General features: G+C 38.1%; 1 protein-coding gene across 1 annotated transcript in view; it reads right to left on the reverse strand.

Annotated features, from left to right (window-relative positions):
• Positions 1 to 24,972, reverse strand: part of slc30a6 (solute carrier family 30 member 6) — a 63,801-nt gene that overhangs the window by 22,489 nt on the left and 16,340 nt on the right. Inside the window, exons 6-8 of the mRNA XM_014029257.1 lie at positions 24,812 to 24,877; positions 9,882 to 9,962; positions 2,178 to 2,213 (exon numbers count right to left, since the gene is read on the reverse strand). Of these exons, the coding sequence (XP_013884711.1) occupies positions 2,178 to 2,213; positions 9,882 to 9,962; positions 24,812 to 24,877 (183 nt within the window). The remainder of the gene's footprint in view (positions 1 to 2,177; positions 2,214 to 9,881; positions 9,963 to 24,811; positions 24,878 to 24,972) is intronic.

Raw genomic sequence — 24,972 nt, forward strand, 5'->3', positions numbered from 1 at the left:
CCCCCCCCCTGCAGACCTGCTGCTCGCGTCTTTTTTTTTCTTCATCCTGAATCGTTTTGCTGCTCAACAAATAACTTTGGGCCTCAGTCAGAAAAAACTGGAGAGTTCATACTTTTGGCCTGAGAGGGGGACGAAACGATGGATTTAAGGTCCCCCCTCCCCCACACGCACTTCCTCCTCGCGACGCGGCACACATCAAATAGACCGTCTTTTAAAAAGAATAAATGTAGCATACTTTTTATGATAACTTTGTATCTATTTGACATTACACGATTTAGAAACTGGTTTAAAGTTCGTAGTCTCTGCTTTTCACTCAAGAGTCAGAGAGGGCGTCTCTTTACAGGTAAAGTTTTTTCTTTCTTCCTAAACTTTATTTAGGTCAGCCAGCACTGACAACGCTCTGTGGGTGACGTAATCAGCTCCGCGACGTGGCGAGGCACGCATAAATGCCGCAACACGATGAATCGATAATGAAATTCGTTGCCAACGCTTTTAATAATCGATTTTATCGATTCGTTGCTGCAGCCCTAGTGGCTATAAAATTTGTGCTGGACCTTTCTGTATTGATGCTACCATCATAAAACACTGGTCCAAGTCCAGTCCATTCATCTGTTTTCGACTTGTTTTCTTTTTGAAGACAGACAAGCATGATGAAGTATGATGCCGCCGCCACCATGCTTAACGCAATGTTTTTTGAGTTTCTGTTTTTGTGGTTGACATTAATTTTTGCTTCATCTGACCATCAAACATATATTCAGAAGGCTTCTTTTTGTCCAGCTGGTTGAGCATTTAAAGCTGGAGTTTCTTTGATTTGTCAAGAACACTAACTCAGTCTCATCTCATTTCAGAATCAGGCTTTTGGACTTGTTGCTGACAGCACTATGGTTGCTCCTTTTACCTTTTTGATCCATTTCTTTCAACAAAATCTGAAATACTATTCTGTCTGAGCACAATTCTTGTTTCATGGTCAATCCCAGATAAGTCTTTGAGAAGTCGACACAGCCTCTGGAACAGGTTAACATCAGGCTTAACATGAATGACAGTGCTTGATGCCATCTGAGGGATAGGACATCACAGCTTGTCCAAATTAGGTTTGCTTCCCAATAATTCCTCCAGATTCATTGAAGGATTTTTTATATGTTGGTCTGTAGGAGGAGGAAACTGCAAATCCTTTCTAATCTTTCTTTGAGGAACTTGTATTTAACCCTCCTGTTGTCCTTGAGTCAAAACCCCCCAGGGCCCCAGTTAACTGACTCCTCGGGGGTAGCAGGAGGGTTATTCAGATTTTCTCACAGATTTATTCTCAAACTTGATTTTGATACATCCAATGAATGGCTAGACAAAATAGAACCAACTCACCATTTAAGAAATCAGTTGTTCATAACTTTTCTACAAGATCCCACTTCAATTGATCTAAACTGTCACTGAAAGAGGCTACAAAACCTTGGCAAACCTTCTGGGTTCAACTGGGACACTCAAACTGAACCCAACAGCCACATAATGGAACACAAATATTTCCTCTGACCTTAGAATTCCCCCAAACTAAATTAATTATGTCTACAAAGGAACCCAACCAATACCCTACATCAAACAATCAATTTACAAGATAAAGAAACAGTTTCAAATAATCGCAGCCTCTCTCTCAAAGATCAGAGAGAGAATGGAGGTGTTGCTCCACCCCCCTCCTGTTAAGCAGCCAATCACCTCCATTCAGACAAGAGAAAAAAATATGAGGCTGATGGGTTTAAATGAGTTTAAATCTCCTCATTATCTGTTTGATATTGGAGTTACCAGAGGAAGAGATCTGAGAGAGGACTTTGTGTTTTAGTTAAACTGCAAAGTAAATCAGATTTTAAAATTAAGAGATGTTTCCAATCAGATGGTGGCGTTAGAAATGTAGCTCTGGCCCCAGGCTTGTGCCTAAATAACCCTGCTGGTGTGGACAAATACGTCCTGTCAGAGAGCAAAAATGAACAGTGAACATGTCAGTCTTCGAAATCTATTACTCAGTTTGTTGGCATGTCTGACCCAGTTGTTTGGGACGTTCTGTTCTCACAACAGCTGGCTCTGTGTGTGCGCTTTCCCCTCAGAGACACACAGGAGGATATCATGTTTGTTTATTTTACAACATGATGTGGGAATTTGTGTGTGTGTGTGTGTGGAGGGATAATACTTACGTGTGGACCTCAGGCTGCTCCATGAAGCGCTCCACACTAACAAAACAGAAACAAACAGAGTAAACAACAGTGGCCGGGTGGGACTGAGCTGATTCTGTGTGTTTGTCTGATGCAGGGAGGGGGAAGGGAAAGGAGGTGATGGAGACACGTGAAACGAACGAGAGGAGACAAGGAGCGAACAAACGGAAAGAGAAAACAGGAAATCCATTTATACACATGGGGAAAGCAAAGTGGCACAAACACATCTTTCATCTGAGCCAGCATCAAGTGCAGATCAATGTGAGAGACGTTAAGATCAGACAACACAACAGGACCTGTCTGTTGCCATCAGTACACATGAAAAACACATGGTAACACCTGCATCATGTTCAAACTTTTGATTCATCACTTCATTCTTTTAAAGTGATCTCTAAAAGAAACGAATGTTGGGTTTGATATTTAGAAAGTTCTCTAGAATTTCTGCAGGTCTTTCAGATTTTTATTTTATTTTTTTAATTTTTCTTAGCTTTGGCTGCTTTTCTTTCAGTTTCAGTCCAGTTGACACACGTTCTAAACAAAGTGAAGAAAAAAAAGAAGACTGAGATGATGATGATGATGATAAAGAAGAAAGATAATGAAGAAAAAAAGACAACAAAAAATGACCAACATAAAGAAGACAACCACAAAAGAAAATGACAAAGATAAAGAAAACAACGAAAAACAGGTTGATGAAGAAGATAGACAAAAAAGAAATATGACCAGGACTATGAGGCTACCCATGACAACTTTGTTCATGATCTTTTTAAAGAATGTGTCTCAAGACACCCGTATTCCTTAAGTGGAGGAAGAGAGAAACTCTGGAAAATGAACTTCATTCATTCAGAAGTTCAATGAACTTTGAACTTCTGGCAAATAGGAAGATGTCAAGGGGGTTGACTTGGTGCCAAAAAGAAGAAATTCCTTTTTAAAATACTGTAGCTAAGTTTGAGGAAATTTTAGCAATTTCTCCCAAATAGTCAGATAAGAAAGATGAAAGTAGTACAGAAGTGGGCTTAGAAGAGAGGTACAACAGGGTGTCGTCAACATAACAGTACAATGGAATATTATGTTTCCTTAAAAGAAAAACTTGAAATATTCCAGCAATGAAAACAGGGTCACAATCCTAAACAGATGTAATATTTCACTGGGTTGGTAAGTAAAGTATGAGAGAAAAAACATGTCATTGAACCCTGAGTGTTTGCTAGAGGCGACCAATGTGGGTGCATTTTGATTGGACAGCTTTTAAAAATTATGTGTTTGTTTGTCCGTCTCCACCCACACTGTACCTTTGTACTCACCATTTGGTTGTTTGCTTTGTATCCACCTTTATATCCACAGCAAATTTATACACAAATTAAGGTGGGCAGATTCGTATTAATTTCTTAAGAATTATTAATCGCCATCACTGTAGTTGGACCTTCAGGCTTAGACATTCAAAGATGTAGCCTCAGACGTTTTTGGGTAAAAGGCGAGCTCCTGTGGAGGTGTCAAAATCCTGCTTAAAGTGATCCATCATTATTTGTAACATTAGACTTTATTTGATAAGCATTTATTTTAACTGCAAAATAAAGTCTGTAAAAATACTGTAGGCTGTTTTGTTTTAATAATTTTTTAACAAATTAAAAAATATATATATTGTAACACAGAAGGAGCCATTTAACTTACACACAAAGGTGTTGAGGGGATCTGTTTTGGTGACCTCAGGATCGCATCTCTGCTTTTTGTGGATGATGTGGACCTATTGGCTTCATAAGATCATGATCTCCACCTCTCACTGGAGCAGTTCGCAGCTGAGAGTGAAGCGGCCGGGATGAGGATCAGTGCCTCCAAATCCGAGACCATGGTCTTGAGCTGGAAAATGGTAGTGTGACGCCTCCGGGTCAGGGAGGAGGTCCTGCCCCAAGTGGAGGAGTTTAAGTATCTCGGGATCTTGTTCAAGAATGAGGGAAGACTGGAGCGGGGAGATCGACAGGTGGATTGGTGCTACGTCTGCAGTGATGCTGGCGCTGTACCGGTCTGTCGGGGTGAAGCGAGAGCTGAGCCAGAAGGCGAAGCTCTCGATTTACCGGTCAGTCTACGTTCCTACCCTCATCTGTGGTCATGAGCTATGGGTAGTGACCAAAAGAACGAGATCACAGATACAAGCGACCGAAATGAGTTTCCTCCGCAGGGTATCTTGAGCTCTCCCTTAGAGATAGGGTGAGAAGCTCAGTCAACCAGGAGGGACTCAGAGTAGACCGCTGCTCCTCCACGTCGAGAGGAGCCAGTTGAGGTGGTTCATCTGGTTAGGATGCCTCCTGGATGCCTCCCTGGTGAGGTGTTCCGGGCACGTCCCACTGGGAGGAGACGCTGGAGGGACTATGTTTCTTAGCTGGCCTGGGAACACATTGGGATTCCCCCAGACTAGCTGGCCCAAGTAGCTGGTGAAAGAGAAATCTGGGTCTCTCTGCTTAGGCTGCTGTGCCCGCCACCCGAAGCCGGATAAGAAGAAGAAAACGGACGGATGGGCAAAGCATACTGGGTAAATGATGATGTTGACTAGGTCATTGGTGCGAGGCAGAGAGTGAGCTATATCCACCCTGAAGGTTAATCTTGGACAATATCTGACAATCTTCTCTTTTAAATGAAACCAGAGAGCGTTGACAGAGAGGAGACTGTGGAAACGGCTCAGCCTGCAACTGAAAATGGGGATTGAGGACAACAGAGCTGCTTCATGGAAGAAGAACCTCAGCTTAGCCTGTTAGCTTTTGGGTTAGCACCAATGCTGTCTCACCATATACTGTATATTAGCTCTGCCCTACACATTCTCCTCTCATCACTGAGGTCCTTCATCTACATGACAGAGAGGAGAATGAAGAAATGACTGCACCTGCAACTGAAAATGTGGATGGAGGACTTCAGTTTAGCTTGCTAGCTTTTGCGCTAGTGCCAAGCTAATACATATATAGCGCTAACGCTAAAGCTAACAGGCTAAGCTGAGGTTCTTCTTCCATGAAGCAGCTCTGTTGTCCTCAATCTATATTTTCAGTTACAGGCTGAGTCATTTCTACCTTCTCCTCTCTGTCAACGCTCTCTGGTTTCATTTAAAAGAGTAAATCGTCAGATATTTTCCAAGATTAACCTTCAGGGTGAATATAGCTCACTCAGAGCCTTGCACCAATGACCTGTCGACGTCATCATTTACCCTGTATGCTTTGCGTGTAAATAAAATGGTTCCATCTGTGTTATAATATATTTTTAAAAGTTTACAAAACTTAACAGCCTACAGTATTTTTGCAGACTATATTTTGCAGTTAAAATATATGTTAATCAAATAAAGTCTAATGTGAAAGGTCTAAACTATTAGTCTAAACCAGAGGGGTCCAAAGTGGGGCCCGCGTTGCCTGCCAAGCCATTTGATTTGGCCCACTAGCAGTTGTCCTGGCTACTAGGTTGTATTCTCCTGTTTAGTTCAGAAACACTACATTTCCCCTTAATCCTTCCAACCATTGGACCAATTATATAAAGAGATGTAGTGTGGATAGTCTTAACTCATGGCACATTCTTTATCATAGAATTAAATTAAAATTTAACATAAAATACAGGTAACAACTACAAGAGACGTTTAGATTAGATTTAAGCACATATCTAGATTTGCATACTAAGACCACAAATACTCAAATTTAAATTTATGAAAAGTCCCATGAGCCTTTGCTGCTTGAATGTACATCAAATTTTCTGCATATTCATTGGCTAACAAAAAAATAAACAAAAAAATGTGGGCCACTGCACTGACTGCTACCTTAACCACGAAGAAATAAAACAACTTTACTTAAAAAGTAGTTGCGTTTCATCTATTGTATTATTGCATTTGGCCCACAGCCTTCAGATTGATTTTCATTTTGGCCCTCCCAGGGAAAATGTTTGGGCACCCCTGGTCTAAACTAATCATGGATCCCTTTAAAGGAGACATATCATGCTAAATGCACTTTTTCTACATTTATAAACCATTTTTGTGCAATTAAAGTGTCTAGGAGTGTAGAAAACTTTAATTTATTCTGTCCAGTTACTGCAAAGATATTTTTATATTATTTTATGGGTCAGATTTTTCAGTTTGTTCAAAATCTGCTGTTGCTTATTTCGTTTCATTGTTTATTTCGTCACACTTATTTTCTTCGGAAATACCATTTATGGTAATGTATTTACGGCGAACTGGATTTCATAGTCCGCCATTTTTTTCCTCGCTGTGTGATTTTGTAGTTCATAGCGTTATGCCGAAAATGCAAGTTCAGAAGTCAAAATGTTCAGTTCTGGGGTGTGTAAACCCACATTATTATCTACATAGACTACCAGCATCAGAGCAGAGCTTCTTCAAAGTGCCTGGTTAAGTTTCATTTTTCAAGAAAATGGACCCACAACAGGGTGGAAAGTGCTTGCGGACAACACAGGATGAATGTTACAACAACAAGGGTGAGTTATGAACTGTAAACGTGTTTTAACTGTCTAATTTAGCTGTTTCTACCCTCTGTGTCGGAATAAAAGGGGAGAAAGAACAGCTGTGTCTAAGTTTCTTTACCAAACGGGTGCTCAGCACCATGTTTTACTTTCACTTTTGCCCTGCACTGTAATCAGCGTGTCCGTGTTGTTTTTCTTTTTAAAAATGCTGGAGCGTTTCAAACTGTGATCTAAAGTAAACGTCAGCTGTTTTAAATGCATTTTTTGCCTGGTGTTAAAAACGGGAGCAGCAGATAAGCTGTGAGCGCGGTGTGTGTGAAGTCCTCATAAGGATAGCAAGATGGATGTGTGTCTCTCCTTTTTTCTCTCTGTTGCTCTGAGTTTTATTTAGGCGTGTTGCTGTTTTGGCATCACAAAAGCTGGGAACATAGTCATTTTATGTAACAAAATATATTAATCTTATGAATATACAAACAAAATGAATAATATGCCCTGTATGGAAAATGATAATCCCTTCAAACGTTTAAAGGCAAATGCTATTTACTAACAAGTCTCCAGCAATATTAGCCAAGTGAGAAACTGGATTTAGGTCTATCAGAGTGTAATATACTATTTGTTTAAAAAAAACATCCACAGAATTAGAGACACACATTAATTCTGCATGTTAAAGTGTTAGCGGGCAGAATGCCTGCCAACGTTTTTACCTGTGTGTGTGCCTGTGTGTGTGCATGTAATGTAGTGTGTGTGGTATTCTACACAAGCTCCCCTCCCTTCTTCGAGAACTGACCTCAAGACAACCCCAAACCTGACGGCCGGAGGTGAATGTGAGTGTGTAACACTGACACACAGAGGCAGTGGTGTTCCCTAAGACCTCTGGAGTTCAGAAGTTCACACACACATACACACACACACAGTTGTTCTAAATCATGCACCTGCTCTCAGACACTTTCTATTTTTTTAAGTCAGCTGGCTAAATTGTGTTTTGGCTCTAAAATTATAGATTTCAATTTTATCATTTGAACAACCCTAACTTAACAAAAAAAGCTCTACCACAGACTACACCGGCTGCAGTTAACAGGTTAGGATTCATGCCGGTATAGTTAGAAAAATATTGAACAATACTGGTTTGGCGTCTGGAACAATGTCCTTTATGAGACTCATTAAGACTACACAATATATCAAAATTTTATCATCATCGCGATAACAGCCTGTGCAATGTGCATACTGCAAAAAACTGCTAATGGTTGGCTCAAAAGTTTGCATTTATGTGTTTTGTCACTCAGACGGAAGCTTGAAATATTTCACAAATCAAATGGCCAATTGGATGGATCTCTTCCTATTTTAAAAAAAGTCATGCTGGAACGGACATTATTTTTTTCTGTTATTGTTCTTTTTTTTGCTCTGATCCCAGAGCAGAAAGACATCAACACTACATACTTATGTATTTGTTTATTTATCCCATGTCATAACCTTATTGCAATAATAAGCACTGTTATTGTACTTGGCAGGTTATCCTAATATCGTGTAGCCCTAAAACCCATGTATACGTACCATATTTATTCAAGTATAATAAGTAAAATTAAATCCATAAAATCATCCATAAAGTTGGGGGGTAGTACTATACTCGGATAAATATTTTTACTTATGTATATTAACTGAAATATCGGCTTCATTCACAAAATGCCTGAGTCTGGAAATGAGACGACGTCATAAAAAGCGGTTGAAGCGATCTTAGCAAACTAATGACATTAGCATGTGACTGGGCCGCTCCTCGAACAACAACAAACACATGTTCATCTGTAATGGCGGCCGTCTACCAGTGTTCTGAAAAAGTTTGTATCCCTGAAAAAACATTTCCCCACCAGAGGAGGCGCTCGCAAGTAGGAAGTAATCTGCTTTTCTCCCAGAAGATGGCCCAAATCTCATGTGAAGTCTCTGACTTTTGTGTTGGTGCATTATGATGGACTATGTGTAAAATGCCAGAATTCATATGATGCTGCTACAGCTGATATATATTTGTTGTCAAAATACCTTTTAGTATATATGTTGTTAAAATAAAAGAACAGTCCAGTGATCGTTTTACTGATATGTATAAAGACTGCAAAGGCTGAAAAATCTTGTTCTATATGAAATTGGAGGTAGTTTGAGGATTAAATTTGTTATGCTTTTTGAGCTCAAAAAGGGGGCGCTGTATTGTACGAGATCGTATTATACACAAATAAATACGGTAATACTGAACAGCACTGTGTTTGGAGAAAACTAGACACAATCTAGCAATCCCAGTAACTAAAACAGCATACATTCTTCTACTTTTGAATCAAAGTTTCTTAGAGGCATAGCTTTATAAATAATCATTTTATTCTTATTCTTAAAGCACAAATATTTTTCTAGGCTCCATTTTATTTTTCCACACTTACTTAGACCTGAAAAATATTGTAAAATCCTATTTCATACATCCTAAGACTTTGTAAGAACCCGGCACATCATCAACAGATGTTGAAGAGCAGTGGACACAAATGATTTATTATCCTGAATCTGATTATGTTTGTTATGGATGCTTTCCACACTAGCAGGAAACATTACCACCTCTTTTGCATAGTGTCCCTATATTCAAATACATAAAACTGAAAAACAAGAAAACAAAGAGCTGCCACTTTTTTTTGTTTAAAGATTGACTGAGTCACTTTATATTTTCTCCACTAATTAAAAATATTAAAGCTGTTCAGATAAAATCTTTATTTTTAGGAAGTAAATACATTTACACAAAAAATTATAAATATTAATCTTTTCTAATGTAAATAAAGCAATAGGCAGTAAGGTAAAAATGTTAGAGTGATTCATTTACATGTTTACTCTGAAGTTTAAATAGTGAAATTCCCATAAATTCATCTGCAAAGGGCCAGGAGCAACTCCAGACTGTTTCTTATATGCATTTTATTGCAACCCTTAGTTAACAAACACTAACAGTTATTAATTTAACCGAAACAAATTTTGCAGCAGATACAAAAACTTTAATAAATCAGGGTAAAAAAACTGTGCAGTTAAAATTGTAGGAAAACAGGAACCGTGGGTAAATTAAAATAGGTTTCAGCTAAAAAGTCATGCTAAAAGTAAGACTTCAATCAAGAGATGCAGGGAGTGACACAGAAAAAGAAAACAAAAACAAAATCTTACAGAACATCCTGAATTAAACCCTGTTTATGATTAATATCATGTTTGCTTGTAGGTGTGTTGTGTAGAGAGATGTCTTACCTTTCCTTCAGGATGAACAAAGCTCCCAGCTGGATGAGAACAGTGGAGGCAAAAACTGCCAAAACCTCCAGCCGTTCAAACCTGAACAGGAAGTAAGAGAAAAAAAACACATCATTCACAGACTTCCCACTGAGATGCCTTGATACAGCACTCTGTGGGAAGAAGAAAGTGTGGCAGAAAACGCTGCACAACGAGAAGAGTTGTCAGTCAGTGATGGTCTGGGGTGCCATGTCAACTGCTGGTGTTGGTCCACTGTGTTTTATSAAGGCCAGGGTCAATGCAGCTATCAGGAGATTTTGGAGCACTTCATGCTTCCATCTGCTGAAAAGCTTTATGGAGATGAAGATTTCATTTTTCAGCACGACCTGGCCCCTGCTCACAAAGCCAAAACCACTGGTAAATGGTTTACTGACCATGGTATTACTGTGCTCAATTGGCCTGCCAACTCTCCTGACCTGAACCCCAGAGAGAATCTGTGGGATATTGTGAAGAGAAAGTTGAGAGACGCAAGACCCAACACTCTGGATGAGCTTAAGGCCACTATCAAAGCATCCTGGGCCTCCATAACACCTCAGCAGTGTCACAGGCTGATTGCCTCCATGCCACGCCACATTGAAGCAGTCATTTCTGCAAAAGGATTCCTGACCAAGTAATGAGTGCATAACTGAATACAATTATTTGAAGGTTGACGTTTTTTGTATTAAAAACACTTTTCTTTTATTGGTCAGATGAAATATGCTAATTTTTTGAGATAGGTATTTTTTGGTTTTTCTTTACTTTTTTGCCAAAATCATCAATATTAAAACAATAAAAGCCTTGAACTACTTCAGGTGGTGTGCAATGAATCTAAAATATATGAAAGTTTAATGTTTATCAGTACATTACAGAAAATAATGAACTTTATCACAATATGCTAGTTTTTTCAGAAGAACCTGTAATTTTTTGCCAATCAGCAAAGCAAGTGTGCAGTCACTCTACAAAGATCACACCACACCAACAGGAAAAGAAACAAGCACAACGTTCATGTCTGATATTACTCCAGAGTCAGATGAAATGAGTTAGAATTAATGGTCAAAGTCACTTTGAAAAATGTCTGATATGTTGCAATTGGATTTGGACCACATTTACCAGCAGTGTGAACTAGGGGTATCACAACAGATCAGTCCGATATATCAATCAAATGGTTAATGATTCAATTATACAGGCAAAATGAAAACATCAATTCATGTAGTCATCATATGCACAATGTAGATTGATATCATATGCCCACAGTGTTTCCCCTACCATTATTCAAGCAGCCCCCCAACCCACCCCTCACCCCCTCACCCCCCCGCCCCCAACAAGATGGCCTACCCCTCCAAGAATTTCACGGCATGTAGTCATTTTTATTTAAATAAAGCCAAATCAAGTCGAGAGCTATTTTTGCGCCCCTCCATATCCACCTCTCACCAAACTTGGGGAAAAAAAGATGGCTCAGAGCGAGGCTATGAGTGCTGTGTGTGGTCCTCACAAAGATAGAAAGACGTGTGTGTGTGTGCTTGGATGCACAATGAAAACTTCTTTTTTAATCACGTAGCACAGATGCAACAAATTTGCAAGCTACTTTTTCTTCGCATCATATATTGATCACAGAAATGTGAATTAGATTTAATCATATGACAGACTTTGTGATAGAGGAATATCAAATCGTCATCCAAACACATCGATGTAATATTGTATCATGATAAACCTGGCAATATGTACATCAATGGATTTACACCCCAAGGTTGCTGTGATGAAATGTGATTAAAAAGAAAACGTGTTAAATAGCTTTTAAAAAGCATAAATGTTTAAAAGAAAAAATATAAAAATGTCTACAACCATGTTTTAAGTATGAAAAGAGCTTTAAGTATAGCAACAAAAAAATTGTATCAATAATAGTAATAACATATATTGTTATTTATTTACTTTGTTTGCTTGCTCTCTTGGGTGAGTGGGGAGCTTATGCTTGTTCACAACTTCTAGATTTTAATTCTGCCCATCTCAAAAAGATGGCAGTAAAGTTTGCTTTCTCTCTCTGCATCCCTGAAAAGGCTGAATTCTCCTTCGCAACTAGAGATGCACGATATATCGGCATTAACATTGGTATTGGCTGATATTGGTCATTTTTTGGAATATTGGTATCGGTCCGATATGTAAAACTGAGCCGATAAACGTCCGATATTGATTTCCCAATTTTTAGCTTTAGTTTCTGTTTTGGGAGGGGAGATGGTTGGTTGAGCGGTATCTGTTTGATCATGATAGTGATATTGACACTGCGTAGCCAGGAATAACTGAAGTAGAGCCATGTCAGAGGTCTGGTGGTTTGTTTACGGTATCAAAACAAAAAACAAAACAAAAAAAACAAGTGTGTTTGTGCATAAATGTATAATATAATTTGTGTATTTATGTAATATCGGTAAATATCAGTTATCAGCCATAACAGCAATTATTATATTGGATATCGATATCGTCTGAAATTTTTATATCGGTGCATCCCTAATGGCAGCCAGTGATTCACCAGATTCCTAGCCTCTCATTAATGTTGTAGAATTACAATTTAGTCTTGATTACAACTTTTGTGCTACAGAAAATTAAATAAACTTCTCTTCAAAATTTAATTTTTATATCACACCCCCTTTCCAAACAACAAAGAAAACAGGGATATAGTTTTAACTTCAAGTTTCAAAATAAAGCTTGTAAATACTTTTCAAAATAAGAGTCTGGCTCTGGCATAGTTTCAATTACTAAAAAAGTAACTCCTAAATTACAGTTGAGCTTCAGCACAGAAGTGAACTGACGAAAATAAATGATCCATGGGAACAAGCTAACCCACAAACAGTCAAATACATGCTCATGTGTAAACTGTATGTGATTTAAATCTTCAGGATTAAATCTTGAAAATGAACCTGAGGAAGAAACTTACTTTTTTTGCAGCAGTTGCTGACCTCTGACCTCATCGAGCAGTCATCAGCTTTACTGTAGCGCATGTTCTGCTGAGCTAATGGGGTTCAACTGTGATCTAATTGTCTAACTGCAAACTAAGAGCTTGTGTTTGCGCTTAATGAAGCGCACTATAAACCAGCATTCTGCGTGATTCTGCACGTGAGAATAAGAGCAGTCACATGTGGCAAATGCGCTTATGCAGTCAAATAGCAATCAAGATAATGCAAAGTTGATTAAACAATTCAGTTTTATAGGAAAAAATATGTTCCTTTGTTTCCATTTTACAAACTGATCTTAAGATACTTTGAGTTGGGTTTGATCCTAAAAGTTGATATCTTTAAATATCTTCTAAAAATGCAGTGAATGAAGTTTGATAATACACTGTTCAGAAGTTTGTTTAGCCATAATAAAGATCAAATTAAAGATAAAACTATAAAAACTTTGTTAAAATGAAACAATGCCCCGATTTATCTTTTCTCTGTGGGTTTTTCATCATCTTTAATAAACAGGAAAAACAGTCAAATAAACTTTAAAAACTAATCATCTTGGGAAAATAACTTCAATCTTATAAGCATTAAATCTTAAAATAGAATTTCAGGAACAAGTTTATATTCTGCTGTAAAACTTTGATCTTGTCACGCAGTTTGTCCAGGATGAGCAGCTTTTTTATACAGTGGGGTGCGAAAGTTTGGGCAGTCTTGTTAATTTTCCTGATTTACCTTTATAAATCATTGATTGTTTGGATTAAAAAAAACAGTTAAATATATCATATAGGGGAGAAACACAGTGATATTCAAGAAGTAAAATGAAGTTTATATGATTTACAGAAAGTGTGCAATAATTGTTTAAACAAAATTAGGCAGGTGCATAAATTTGGGCACCAAAAAACAAACCTTATTTAATATCTAGTAGATCGTCCTTTCGCAGAAATAACAGCCTCTAAATGATTCCTATAGCTTCTAATGAGAGTCTGGATTGTGGCTGAAGGTATTTTAAACCATTCTTCTTTACAAAACATCTCTAGTTCATTCAGGTTTGATGGTTTCAAACCACAGACAGCTCTCTTTAAGTGACACCACAGATTTTCAATAATGTTCAGGTCTGGGGACTGAGATGGCCATTCCAGAACGTTGTACTTGTTCCTCTGCATGAATGCCTTCGTAGATTTTGAGCAGTGTTTAGGGTCGTTGTCTTGTTGGGGAGATCCAGCCCCAGCTTCAGCAGCTTCAGTTTTGTCACTGATTCCTGGACATTGGTCTCCAGAATCTGCTGATATTGATTGGAATCCATGCGTCCCTCAACTTTAATAAGATTCCCAGTCCCTGTACTGGCCACACAGCCCCACAGAATGATGGAACCACCCCCACATTTTACTGTAGGTAGCAGGTGTTTTTCTTGGAGTGCTGTGTTCTTTTTCCTCCATGCATAAAAGCTCTTGTTGTGCCCAAATAACTCTATTGCATCACTCTCCCATACAGCATCTCCTTGTGTAAAGTGTGCTGAATAGTTGAACGATGCACAGTGACTCCATCAGCAGCAAGATGATGTTGTAGGTCTTTGGTGCTGGTCTGTGGGTTGACTGACTGTTCTCAACATCCTTCACTTCTGTTTATTGGAGATTTTTCTTGGTCTGCCACTTCGAGCCTTGACTTGAACTGTGCCTGTGGTCCTCCATTTTCTCACAATGTTTCTCACAGTGAAGACTGAAAGCTGAAATCTCTGTGACAGCTTTCTGTATCCTTCCCCTAAACCATGACGGTGAACAATCTTTGTTTTCAGCTCATTTGAAAGTTGTTTTGAGACTCCCATGCTGCGATTCCAGAGAAGATGCAAAGAGGAGAAAAACGTACAATTGCCCCCTTAAGTGCCCTTTCTCATAATTGGAGTCACCTGTGTATGGAGGTCAAGCGTCACTGAACTTACCAAACCAAATTTGAGTTCCAATAATTAGTTCTAAAAGTTTTGAAATCTATAAAAAGACAACAGCGCCCAAATTTATGCACCTGCCTAATTTTGTTGAACCAATTATTGCACACTTTCTGTAAATCATATCAACTTCATGTTGGTGTGTCCACTAATTAGCATCATAGGTGTCTACAATCTTGTAATCAGTCAGTGGGCCTGTATATAGGGATACAGATACTCAGTGTGCTGTTTGGTGACATGGTGTCTACCAAACTCAACATGGACCAGAGGGAGCAAAGAAAAGAGTTGTCTCAGGAGATTAGAAAGAAAATTATAGACAAGCATATTAAAGGTAAAGGCTATAAGACCATCTCCAAGCAGGTTGATGTTCCTGTCATTACAGTTGCACATATTCAGAAATTTAAGATCCATGGAGCTGCAGCCAACCTCCCTGGATGTGGCCGCAAGAGAAAAATTGATGACAAATCAAAGAGATGGATAATATGAATGGTAACAAAAGAGCCCAGAAAAACTTCTAAAGAGATTAAAGGTGAACTTCAAGCTGAAGGAACATCAATGTCATATCACACCTCCCGTCACTGTTTGAGTCAAAGTGGGCTTAATGGGAGACGACCAAGGAGGACACCAAATCATAAAAAAACTTTGACTGGAATTTGCCAAACTACAAAATGACAAGCCACAAAGCTTCTGGGAGAATGTCCTACTGACAGATGAGACAAAAATGGAACTTTTTGTCAAGGCAAATCAGCTCTTTGTTCACAGAGGGGAAAAATGAAGCATATGAAGAAAAGAACACTGTCCCTACTGTGAAACATGGAGGAGACTCTGTTATATTCTGGGGCTGCTTAGCTGCATCTGGCACAGGGGGTCTTGAATCTCTACAGGGTACAATGAAATCTCAAGACTATCAAGGATTCTAGAAAGAAATGTGCTGCCCAGTGTCAGCAAGCTTGGTCTCAGTCGCGGGTCTTCAACTGGATAATGACCCAAAGCACAGCTAAAAACACCCAAGAATGGCTAAGAGGAAAACATTGGACTAATCTGAAGTGGCCTTCTATGAGCCCTGACCTAAATCCTATTGAGTCTTTGGAAGGAGCTGAAACATGCTGTCTGGAAAAGGCACCCTTCAAACCTGAGACAACTAGGTGAAGAGAACTTCATGAAGGCATATTTTCGACAAGGTGTTGAACTCCTCTGAGATTTTGGTTGACATTGATGCAGCATTTCCTCTAGCATTATCAAACTTCTAAATCCCTTTCCTTCTCAATTTTGATGCTTGATTTGAACTTCAGCTTGTTGTTTTTATCAAGTCTTTATAGTTAAATGCACTAAGTTGTTGCCATGTGTTTGGCTGATTAGCTATTTGTGTTAAATAATAATGTGTCCCTAATAATGTAGTCAGTGAGTGTTGAAGTTATTTGCAATACGAGGCAAAAATGAAGCCATAAAGAAATGCTTGAGTTCTTCACTGCTGAAACAAAAGAAAAGCTCTAACGGATCTGTCACTGAACAGTTTCACCTGTGAATGAAAGGAGACACAGAAATAATCGATTCATTTCTAGCTGAACTTTAAGATGTGAGATTGAGGCAGTACAGAAAGCAACATCTAACCAAACAGCTATTTTTCACAAGTTTGATTATTTAAAATGTTCAGAAACATAAAGTCTGTCAGATGAAATTTTGAATAATGAAGTTGTACAGTGGCTCAGCAGTACCACTAACAAAAATAAAAATAGTGAACCTGCAAATACATAGCAAGGGGTACAGTGGAGCAGTGGCCAAAACTGTTGCCTCAAAGCAAAAATGCTGCAGGTTCACCTTCCAGCAGGGCCTTTCTGGTTAGAGTTTACATGTTCTCCCCATGCGTGCATGGGTTTTCTCTGGGTTCTCTGGATCTCATACATGTTATATTAATTGGTAACTCTTATGTTTTTGCCTGTGTTTGTGTGTTAGTCTGCCCAATACCAAAATACCAATGTAAAGACCAGCAGAGTAAAGCAAATTCAGTTTATAACAATTACATTTAAGGTTATATGCTTTTATTGTGTTAACTTCCTCTGAAAGCTGAAGTATGGTACTGGGGCTCAGCTTGGCATAAAAAGTAGACAAAAAGTGAAACCTAAAAGCAACATGGAGTAAGGATTATGAAAGAGGCTGAAATACAACTCAAGTTTAGCTTCAGTCGATGGGAACTAGGTTTGTAACTGAAAAAGTATATTTGAGTTGCTTGAAATGTTTATGATTACGGTAATGGAAAAAGTGTCTAATGTAATGACATTTGCAAAACAAAGGATTGTGAAAATGTTTGTAATTGTGGTTATTTGTTTTGTCTAGCTGTCACTTTGGTTGATGACATGGATGGCTTCAATAAATCATCATTTAACCATCAGTACTGGCCTTTTTGATATTGACTGAATGCTACAACCAATATTTTGATGGAACTGTCAGTAAATCCCTGGTTGTACAACTAAAACTGATTAACTTGTGGAGCTAACTTGATTTAAAGCTGTAGGAAACATATGAGACTTTTATCGAGCAAAAGTAAAACTACTAAACTAAAGGTTTTGTGTAGTTGTATTTGAGTCACTGACAACACATGCACTAAGTGATGTTCATTCCTTGAGGTACAAGTAAAAAACTTTAGCATTAATTATTGTCAACCCTCATTGTACACAAAATATCTCCTTAACACTTGGATGAATTTCAGTTATATTGATTTCGAACCCATTTCAAGATTGTTGCCACAATTAATCAACATTAGCCAATGCAAACAATGAATATAACAGTCCATTTTACCGATACTTCAAAAAATTCTGTTGTGGTAGTAGCAGCTCAGAGCTTGTGCATAACAGTATTTTTAAATATTTCAAGGTTTGACCAAAACAACTGTTCATTCTTATCATGAGATGTTATTAGTTTAACCCTCAGAAATGTGCATTCCTTCAAAGAACGCTCTGATGTTCTTCAGCTTAAATTTATCAGTAAATGTGTTTTTACAAAGGATTTGTGAGTAAAAGCCAGTGCATTTTAATAAAATAAATTGATTGAACAAACAAGTGTGAAGTCAGTGAGAACTCAGATAAAGTTGAAAAAGTTTGAACCCTGTAATGGACCATTAAAGCTTGACTGACTAATTAGGATCTGTGTTTTCTGCAAAAAGCATGGGATAAACAACTAATGTCTCTTTCAGGTTTTATGCATAAAGCTAACTAACAGTTATCATGGTTGTCTGGTAAAGATTTGCATTTTATTTTTACTTAAAAGTTTAGTTCTGCTGGATCCAATAAACTTTTTATTTGCTTCATCACAGAGACATTGCACTGACTGGCTGTCAGTGTACAAATCAAGCCTTCAAATTACACTTCCTTAAAGAACTGATGAAGTAAAGAAAATAAGCAACTTTAGTCTTAAACAAAAATCTCCTAAAGTTTGGACTCTCTGAGCCATACTGATTTGGAGATCATGCTCACTATGTTGCACAGTTTTTTTATTGAACCCATCAGTATTAGCATGTGTGAATGTTAAATAAATTAAAAATTAAACCAACTAATGATTTAATAAGCAGACATCCTGCAGGTTAATTGTTAGGAGATGTTAGACAATGCTTCATGGACACAATCACACACGACTCCTATAAAAACTCCCACAAAGAGTCCATTGTTTAGGCGGACTGTGTGCATGCTGCGAGGTCAGAGGTCATGAGCTGCTCTGCCTGTGATTATTCTATACAAAAAACACGTTTAAAAAAATGCAATCTGCTCATATTGTCATTTTTGTGACTAAAATAAATTTAAAGTATTAAAATCTGTGAAATGATTTTACCATAAGGATAAAATCGATGCATTAAACACTTCATCTGCTTTAATTACATCATATTTTGTGGAAACGGTGTGTTGAGAAAAACTTAGAACTGCCAGCATATAGACTCATGATTTGTTTATATGTTGGTCCTCCTTCACTTCTGGTGTGTATGTTTTAGGACAATGACCTGGAGTCATGGTCCAGTTGCTTTTTTTATTTTTATTTTTTTGTGGGACTTTATCTTTCTCATGGTTATGAAGAAATTTTGGTCCACTTTTCTTTTCCACAGCTGCTTTAGTTCACTGAGGATTGCAGACATTTTTCAACTTGCTTGAGATCCCACCAGAGCTTTTCATTCAGGATAAGGTCTGGATAGAGACAGTATCATTGCAACTTCTTGATTCTTTTTTTTTTTCAGTCTGTTGTAAATATTCTGCTGTGTTTGGGATCATTGTTCTGTTGCATCATGGCCCAGTTTGGTACAAGCTTCAGCAGTCAGACAGATGGTCTCACATTTGACTCTAGAATCCTCTGGACTACAGAGACTTACTCATTATTACAAGGTATCCAGATGCTGTAGCAGCAAAACAAGCCCAAATCAGCAACCCTCCACCACTGTGCTCAACAGTGTGAAGGATTTGTTTTGTGCTTGGTTATGTTATTTTGAATCATCAGTAAACATCTCTGATTTGGTCACATGTCCAAAGAACAATGGGCCTCATGCAAGAACATGTTCGTATTCTTATCCTAAATTTCTCTTACTTTTGTTCGTATGAAGGGTTCGTACGAACATGTCACGTCAGATTCAACAAACTCTTCTATCTTCAGGAAAAGTGCGTAAATGAGCTGCGTAAATTCCACCTGTTCTATCCAGCTGTTCGTGCACGCGAGAGGAGATTGGCATAATTACCACCCCAAAAACACCATATAAGTCTGTGTTTCCTGCCTCAGATACAAGTGTTCATTCATGAAAAATGACAGCGAAAACTAAAAAAATAAAAACTTTATGAGTTCAGAGATTGAAGTCCATCTGTCAGAGATCCAGAAAAGAAAATCTGTCATTTTTAGCAGGTCAGCTGTGGGATAAAAAGAGCTGCTAAAAGTATAAACAACTGTGTTAAATCCCGTGGTGGACAGTAACAAAGTACTTTTACTTTATTACTGTAATTAAGTACATTTTTTGAGTATCTKTACTTTACTTGAGTAGTTATTTATTTGGGAACTTTTTACTTTTACTCCACTACATTTCAAAGACAAATATTGTACTTTTTACTCCACTACATTTCTAGGAAGCTTGTCGTTACTTGTTCCTTTTAGATCAGCATAGCTTTATAATCCGCTGTAAAAAAAATCAGTTGTTCCAGTTTTTCTTTTCATGAAATGCAATTGGCCACAAGCTATGTTCGTCACAAAGGTAACCAATCACATGCGTAGCTTATAGCCTACGTCACACTCGTTAACTCTCTGTAGTGGAGCGCGCGCTCCCATCACKTTACTTTCATTTCAAGCAGAACCAGACAAAAGAAGAAGAAGATGCAATGGAGACCACTGAGGAAACGCAAGGAGAGAAACCAGCACACACATGGCCATATCTCAGTTCAATGTTCAAGGGTTTAGGACTTAAAAATAATATGTTTCAGTTCAAATGTCTTCTCTGTTTACCACGGGTAAAGTACCTTTCAGCATTCCATAACTCACCATCTAACCTGAGAAAGCACATTGAGTTAAGTCAGCAAACATTTTTCTCACTAGTTTAAACGCTTTAAATGAAGTTGACTTTGGTTAGGGTGGTTGTGGTTTGATGCTGTGAGAGATGATTGAAAAATAGCAGACCATTGTGTGCTAACTGATAGCTTAGAGCCCCGTGCGGGTGCCCCTTGGGGCTCTGCGCTCAGGATCCCTCTCGGGCCCTTGGGCTCTGGTCTTCCCTATGTCTGCCTCGTGTCTTGGGGGTTGGGTCTCCGATCCTCCACAGTCACTATTAAATATTCCATTGGAGAAATCTTGTATATACACGCATGTTCACAACCGCTCACAAGCAGGTGTTCTGATACGGGGGGTTCTGACTGGTCACTGAGTGTGTATATATGTCTGTGTGTACATACTGACAATATTTATGAATTATGCCCTCCATGTATTTATCCATTTATTTTTCAGGTGAGCKGACAGATGTTGGGTGTGTGGTCCTGTGTTTTGTTGGTGAATATTTAATATACTTCTAATTGCTATTTCAATCTTTCTATCTTTCTAATTACCTCTCTGTTTTTCTCTCTGTCTCTATTTTCTCTTCACTTAAAAAAGTCACTGATGATGAAGAAATAAATAAACTAAATAAACTAATATTTGGTTTTGTTTTCTACTGAAGTGACAAAAAAAAAGAAAAAAAGAAAATGTAATTTGTACTTTTACTTTGTACTTAAGTACTTTAAAATGCATGTACTTCTGAATACTTAAGTATTTTCAAAAGTAGGTACTTCAGTACTTTTACTTGAGTAGATTTTTGACTGAGTAACTTTTACTTGTAGTGGAGTAGATTTGACCATGAGTATCAATACTTTTACTCAAGTACTAGAGATGAGTACTTTGTCCACCACTGGTAAATCATTTTCATTTATTCAGAAGACACAGCGCTGCGCACCGTACACCCGCGCACGCTGCAAGGTTGCAGGTGGTCTCAGATGCGGGTTTGAAATAAGCATTTTAAAATGTTTTCAAAATAAGTCTGGCTCTTTGGAGAAAATCCAGGACTTGATCATATATCCTCTCTGGCCTGGGAACGTCTTGAGTCCCCCAGGACAAGCTGGAAGGTGTCGCTGCGGAGAGGGGGTCTCTTTGCTGCTGCCACCGAGACCTGACCCCGGATAAGCGGCGGAAAACGGACGAACGGACAATTTATATTGTTAGTCTAAATTATTACATTTAAAATTATAACTCTAATTCAAGCAGAATAGCCTATTGTCAACATAATTATGGAGTGTAATTTATTTTCAACTCAAATTATCTTCAAACTAATGAAATATAAAGTTATTAGTGAAGAAAATCCATCTGGATAACAGCAGAATGACTGCTCGTAAAATATACGACAGGTCTGGACCACTCGTAAATTTTTGTTCGTATCTGAAAAAAATCTTAGAATATGAAAACATTGGTGAATGCCACAAATTCTCCTAAATCACTCGTAYGCACAACTTAAGAACAAATCTGTGCGTACGAACGGTTCTTGCATGAGGCCCATTGTTCCAGTCTTGTTGTTTCTTCAGGTGAAATGGCTCCATCTGACCACCAGCTGGATTTGCTGAGATGTTTACTCCAGGGAGGGTTGGGAGCTGTCTTAAATGTTTTCTGATTGTTAAAATTTTTTTCTCTGTGTAGAATGATGGACTCCAATGGTACGTTCACACCGAACATGTTTTGAGCAGCAAAACACATCAATTTGGACGCTCTACGTTCAGACCGGGACAGAGACTAGAGGCGCGTCTGAAGGAGGAGGAGCGTCTTGGTTTTTTTTCCCGGTCCGTCTTCGGTGGATAAAATACAGATAAAATAAATAAAACGGCTTTGCTTTATTTACTAAAGAGCAAGCAAACATTGCGCACACCAGATGATTAATTCACCAGATAATTTAGCGGCGGTTTGTTCAGTTAATTTCAACACTCCCAGGAGCTGCGAGCTGACAAACTATTTTTTGTCCCGAGCCCAGTATAACACCGCGGTAAGTTTAATGAGCTGCTGACCTGCATTGGTGCTGATTTCTCCAGCCAGAACATCAACTACAGATGGTCGATTTCAGCTAAAGAACTCTTGTTCGTCTGTTTCGGGTTAGTGGGCAACATTCAGGAAACTGTCACGTGGAAAAATGAGTCTCTCTGATTGGTTGACGCCGCGCGTCGAGCAGAAAAAGTTCAGATCTTTGAACTCAAGGGTCGGCTGCTTTGGACGCACCACATGCATGGAAAATGCTCTACCGCTACCTTCCGCGCTGCGCTAAATGGACTTGACACGCCATGAGACCCCTAGAGGCGTGTCCACCATAGACTTTGCATGTAAACCAGCCGCTACTGCAGCTCAAAACGCGTTCGGTGTGAACGTACCTTAAAAGGTTTGAAAAGGACCCTTTACCTTTCAACGGTTGCATCTCTAAGGTCATTACTGATGTATTTCCTTCTTGGCACTGTGTTATTTCAGTTCAGTTCAGTTCAATTCAGTTTGGTTCATTTTGGTTGTATGCTTGAATAATAAATGTATGGTTAAATCTGCTGTGTTTTTGTACACTTGAGGTTGGATTTGAATATTTTAGAACCAAGTAAAATCCAATTCATTTTTATTATGTCCTAAAATGTAAAACTGTAGAACTGAAAGAGCAGAAACTTTCCTATGATTGAATCTGAGAATTTTGATACTGAAACATCTCCCAATTCAGTTTATTGGAACTTCAAAAACCTGTATAAACAGAGAATGATATTTCTTTTTAAAGACTTGGATTTCAGTGAGTTTGACTTCTTTTACTTGTAAATCTTTTACACTGAAGTCCTGGTTTTATTTTTATTTCACTGTATGTGCTGTTAAACCTAAATAAAACTAAATGTTTCAATAACACAACAGTAAATAATGGCTTAGCAACGATAGCAAAAGTGGAGCAGACAAAGTTTTGGGAGAACTAATTACTCTCCTGCAGGGTTGATATATTGGTACAAAGCTGGAAAAATCTGAAGCTGAGCTATTTGTTAATAAAAGTCTATCAGAATATATACACACACATTCACACACACCAGCAATATGTTCAACCGAACACACACTCAGGCATTATGAGAATCAAGTGAAGCTGAAAAGCAGATTTCCACTTGATCACCACTCTTTCAAAATCTCGAGGTCAGGGGTCACGGGTCAGCTGCAGATGCAGATGACCAACATAAATACACACAATAATTAAATGTGGGGAAATATCTGTGATGAATCATTTGTCTGATTCATTGTTGCCAAAGCTGTGTTTGTTTGTAGTGTGTAAGGTTAAAGGCTAGAACACAATTTAATACAGATGTATTCATGCCAGAACTGAATGAAACTTGTTCAACTTCATTCAGCTTTTTGGTTGTTTAAGACCAGAGTTCTGCTCTTAATGCTGCAGAGCAAAGCATGTTTTCATGGATTACAGGAACTGTTGCATTGTTATCACAGAGTGAAGTATGTTCTTGCCTGTTTCTGTGAGTGTGTTACATTTGTCTGTCTATTAGCAAAATATTTCATAAATTAGTTTAATAAAACTCTTAGAAAGTAATTACTGGATATATAACTAAAACAATTTTTTTTGTGTCAACCTAAATCAAGATAGCAGCAACAGCCAACAGACCTCAGCATACACAAAAATGTCATTTTTACAGATATTGAGTTAAATTTTGACGAGGTTGGAGCTGAGAGTCATAACCAGCTCATACCTTGATAACTAAGAGATTTAGGATTGTTGAATGGAATGAAATCCGGCACTGAATGTGAAAATTTGTAAAATGTAATTAAATTTTGCTAAATAAATAGCATTCCATGGCCTGCATAATGCCCACCACCTTTCATGTTAGAGTAAAAAAGAACAAAAAAATAAATTATCTTAAGCTGGCAAATGACAGAGTTATCGCCGGTTTACTGAAAGTTTGAAAGAAATGTGTGATTTGACACAACATGGCAATATCTTGTATTAACCAAATGAGTTAGACATTTCTGTGTTTTATACAGTTGAAATTGAATCAGCAATTGAATCAGGCTAACCCCAAAAGTCAACTAGGTATAGTGCACTATAGGTGCACTTCTAATACTTAGCTCAAATCCACCCAACGCACACATATTGTCTGCCTTTTGCCTTTCTGGCAGTGAGCAGTGACAAACATGACGGTAACGTGATATCTTATAAAATGTTTCCACAGCACTCAACCTTAGGAGTGATCATTTTAAAACCATTTAAGATGTCCTAAATAATTGATCCTACGAATCTAAGATCAAACTAAACAAATTCGGTCCATAAATTGAAACATTAGTAGATGCATTTTTGTACTGAGATGCCTTTGAAAGCCTAGAAACTCAAGCTCAACTGTTTTCTTTTAACATCAAAATTTGTGCTGCTGTTCTCAATGTTAAATACTTTTAGTATTTTAATTTCATCATACTGCGCAAACAAAACAGTCTTTATTTTCAAATTTAGAAAAATAAATTTTAAAGACCCACCATGAAGAGTAAAACATAACAGAACTCACCCAAATGAATACACCTGACTGGGCTTCTTCATGGTCACCCAGAAGCTGATGAGACAGGTGATCAGACTGCAGGTGAAACGACAAAGACGGGGGAAAGAGGGAGGAAAAGAAGGGTGATGAAAGGTAAGGAGAAGAGCGAGTGATTGATGGAGGGATGGGAG

Source organism: Austrofundulus limnaeus, unplaced genomic scaffold (assembly GCF_001266775.1).
Source record: "Austrofundulus limnaeus strain Quisiro unplaced genomic scaffold, Austrofundulus_limnaeus-1.0 Scaffold875, whole genome shotgun sequence".
NCBI classification, from domain to species: Eukaryota; Metazoa; Chordata; class Actinopteri; order Cyprinodontiformes; family Rivulidae; genus Austrofundulus; species Austrofundulus limnaeus.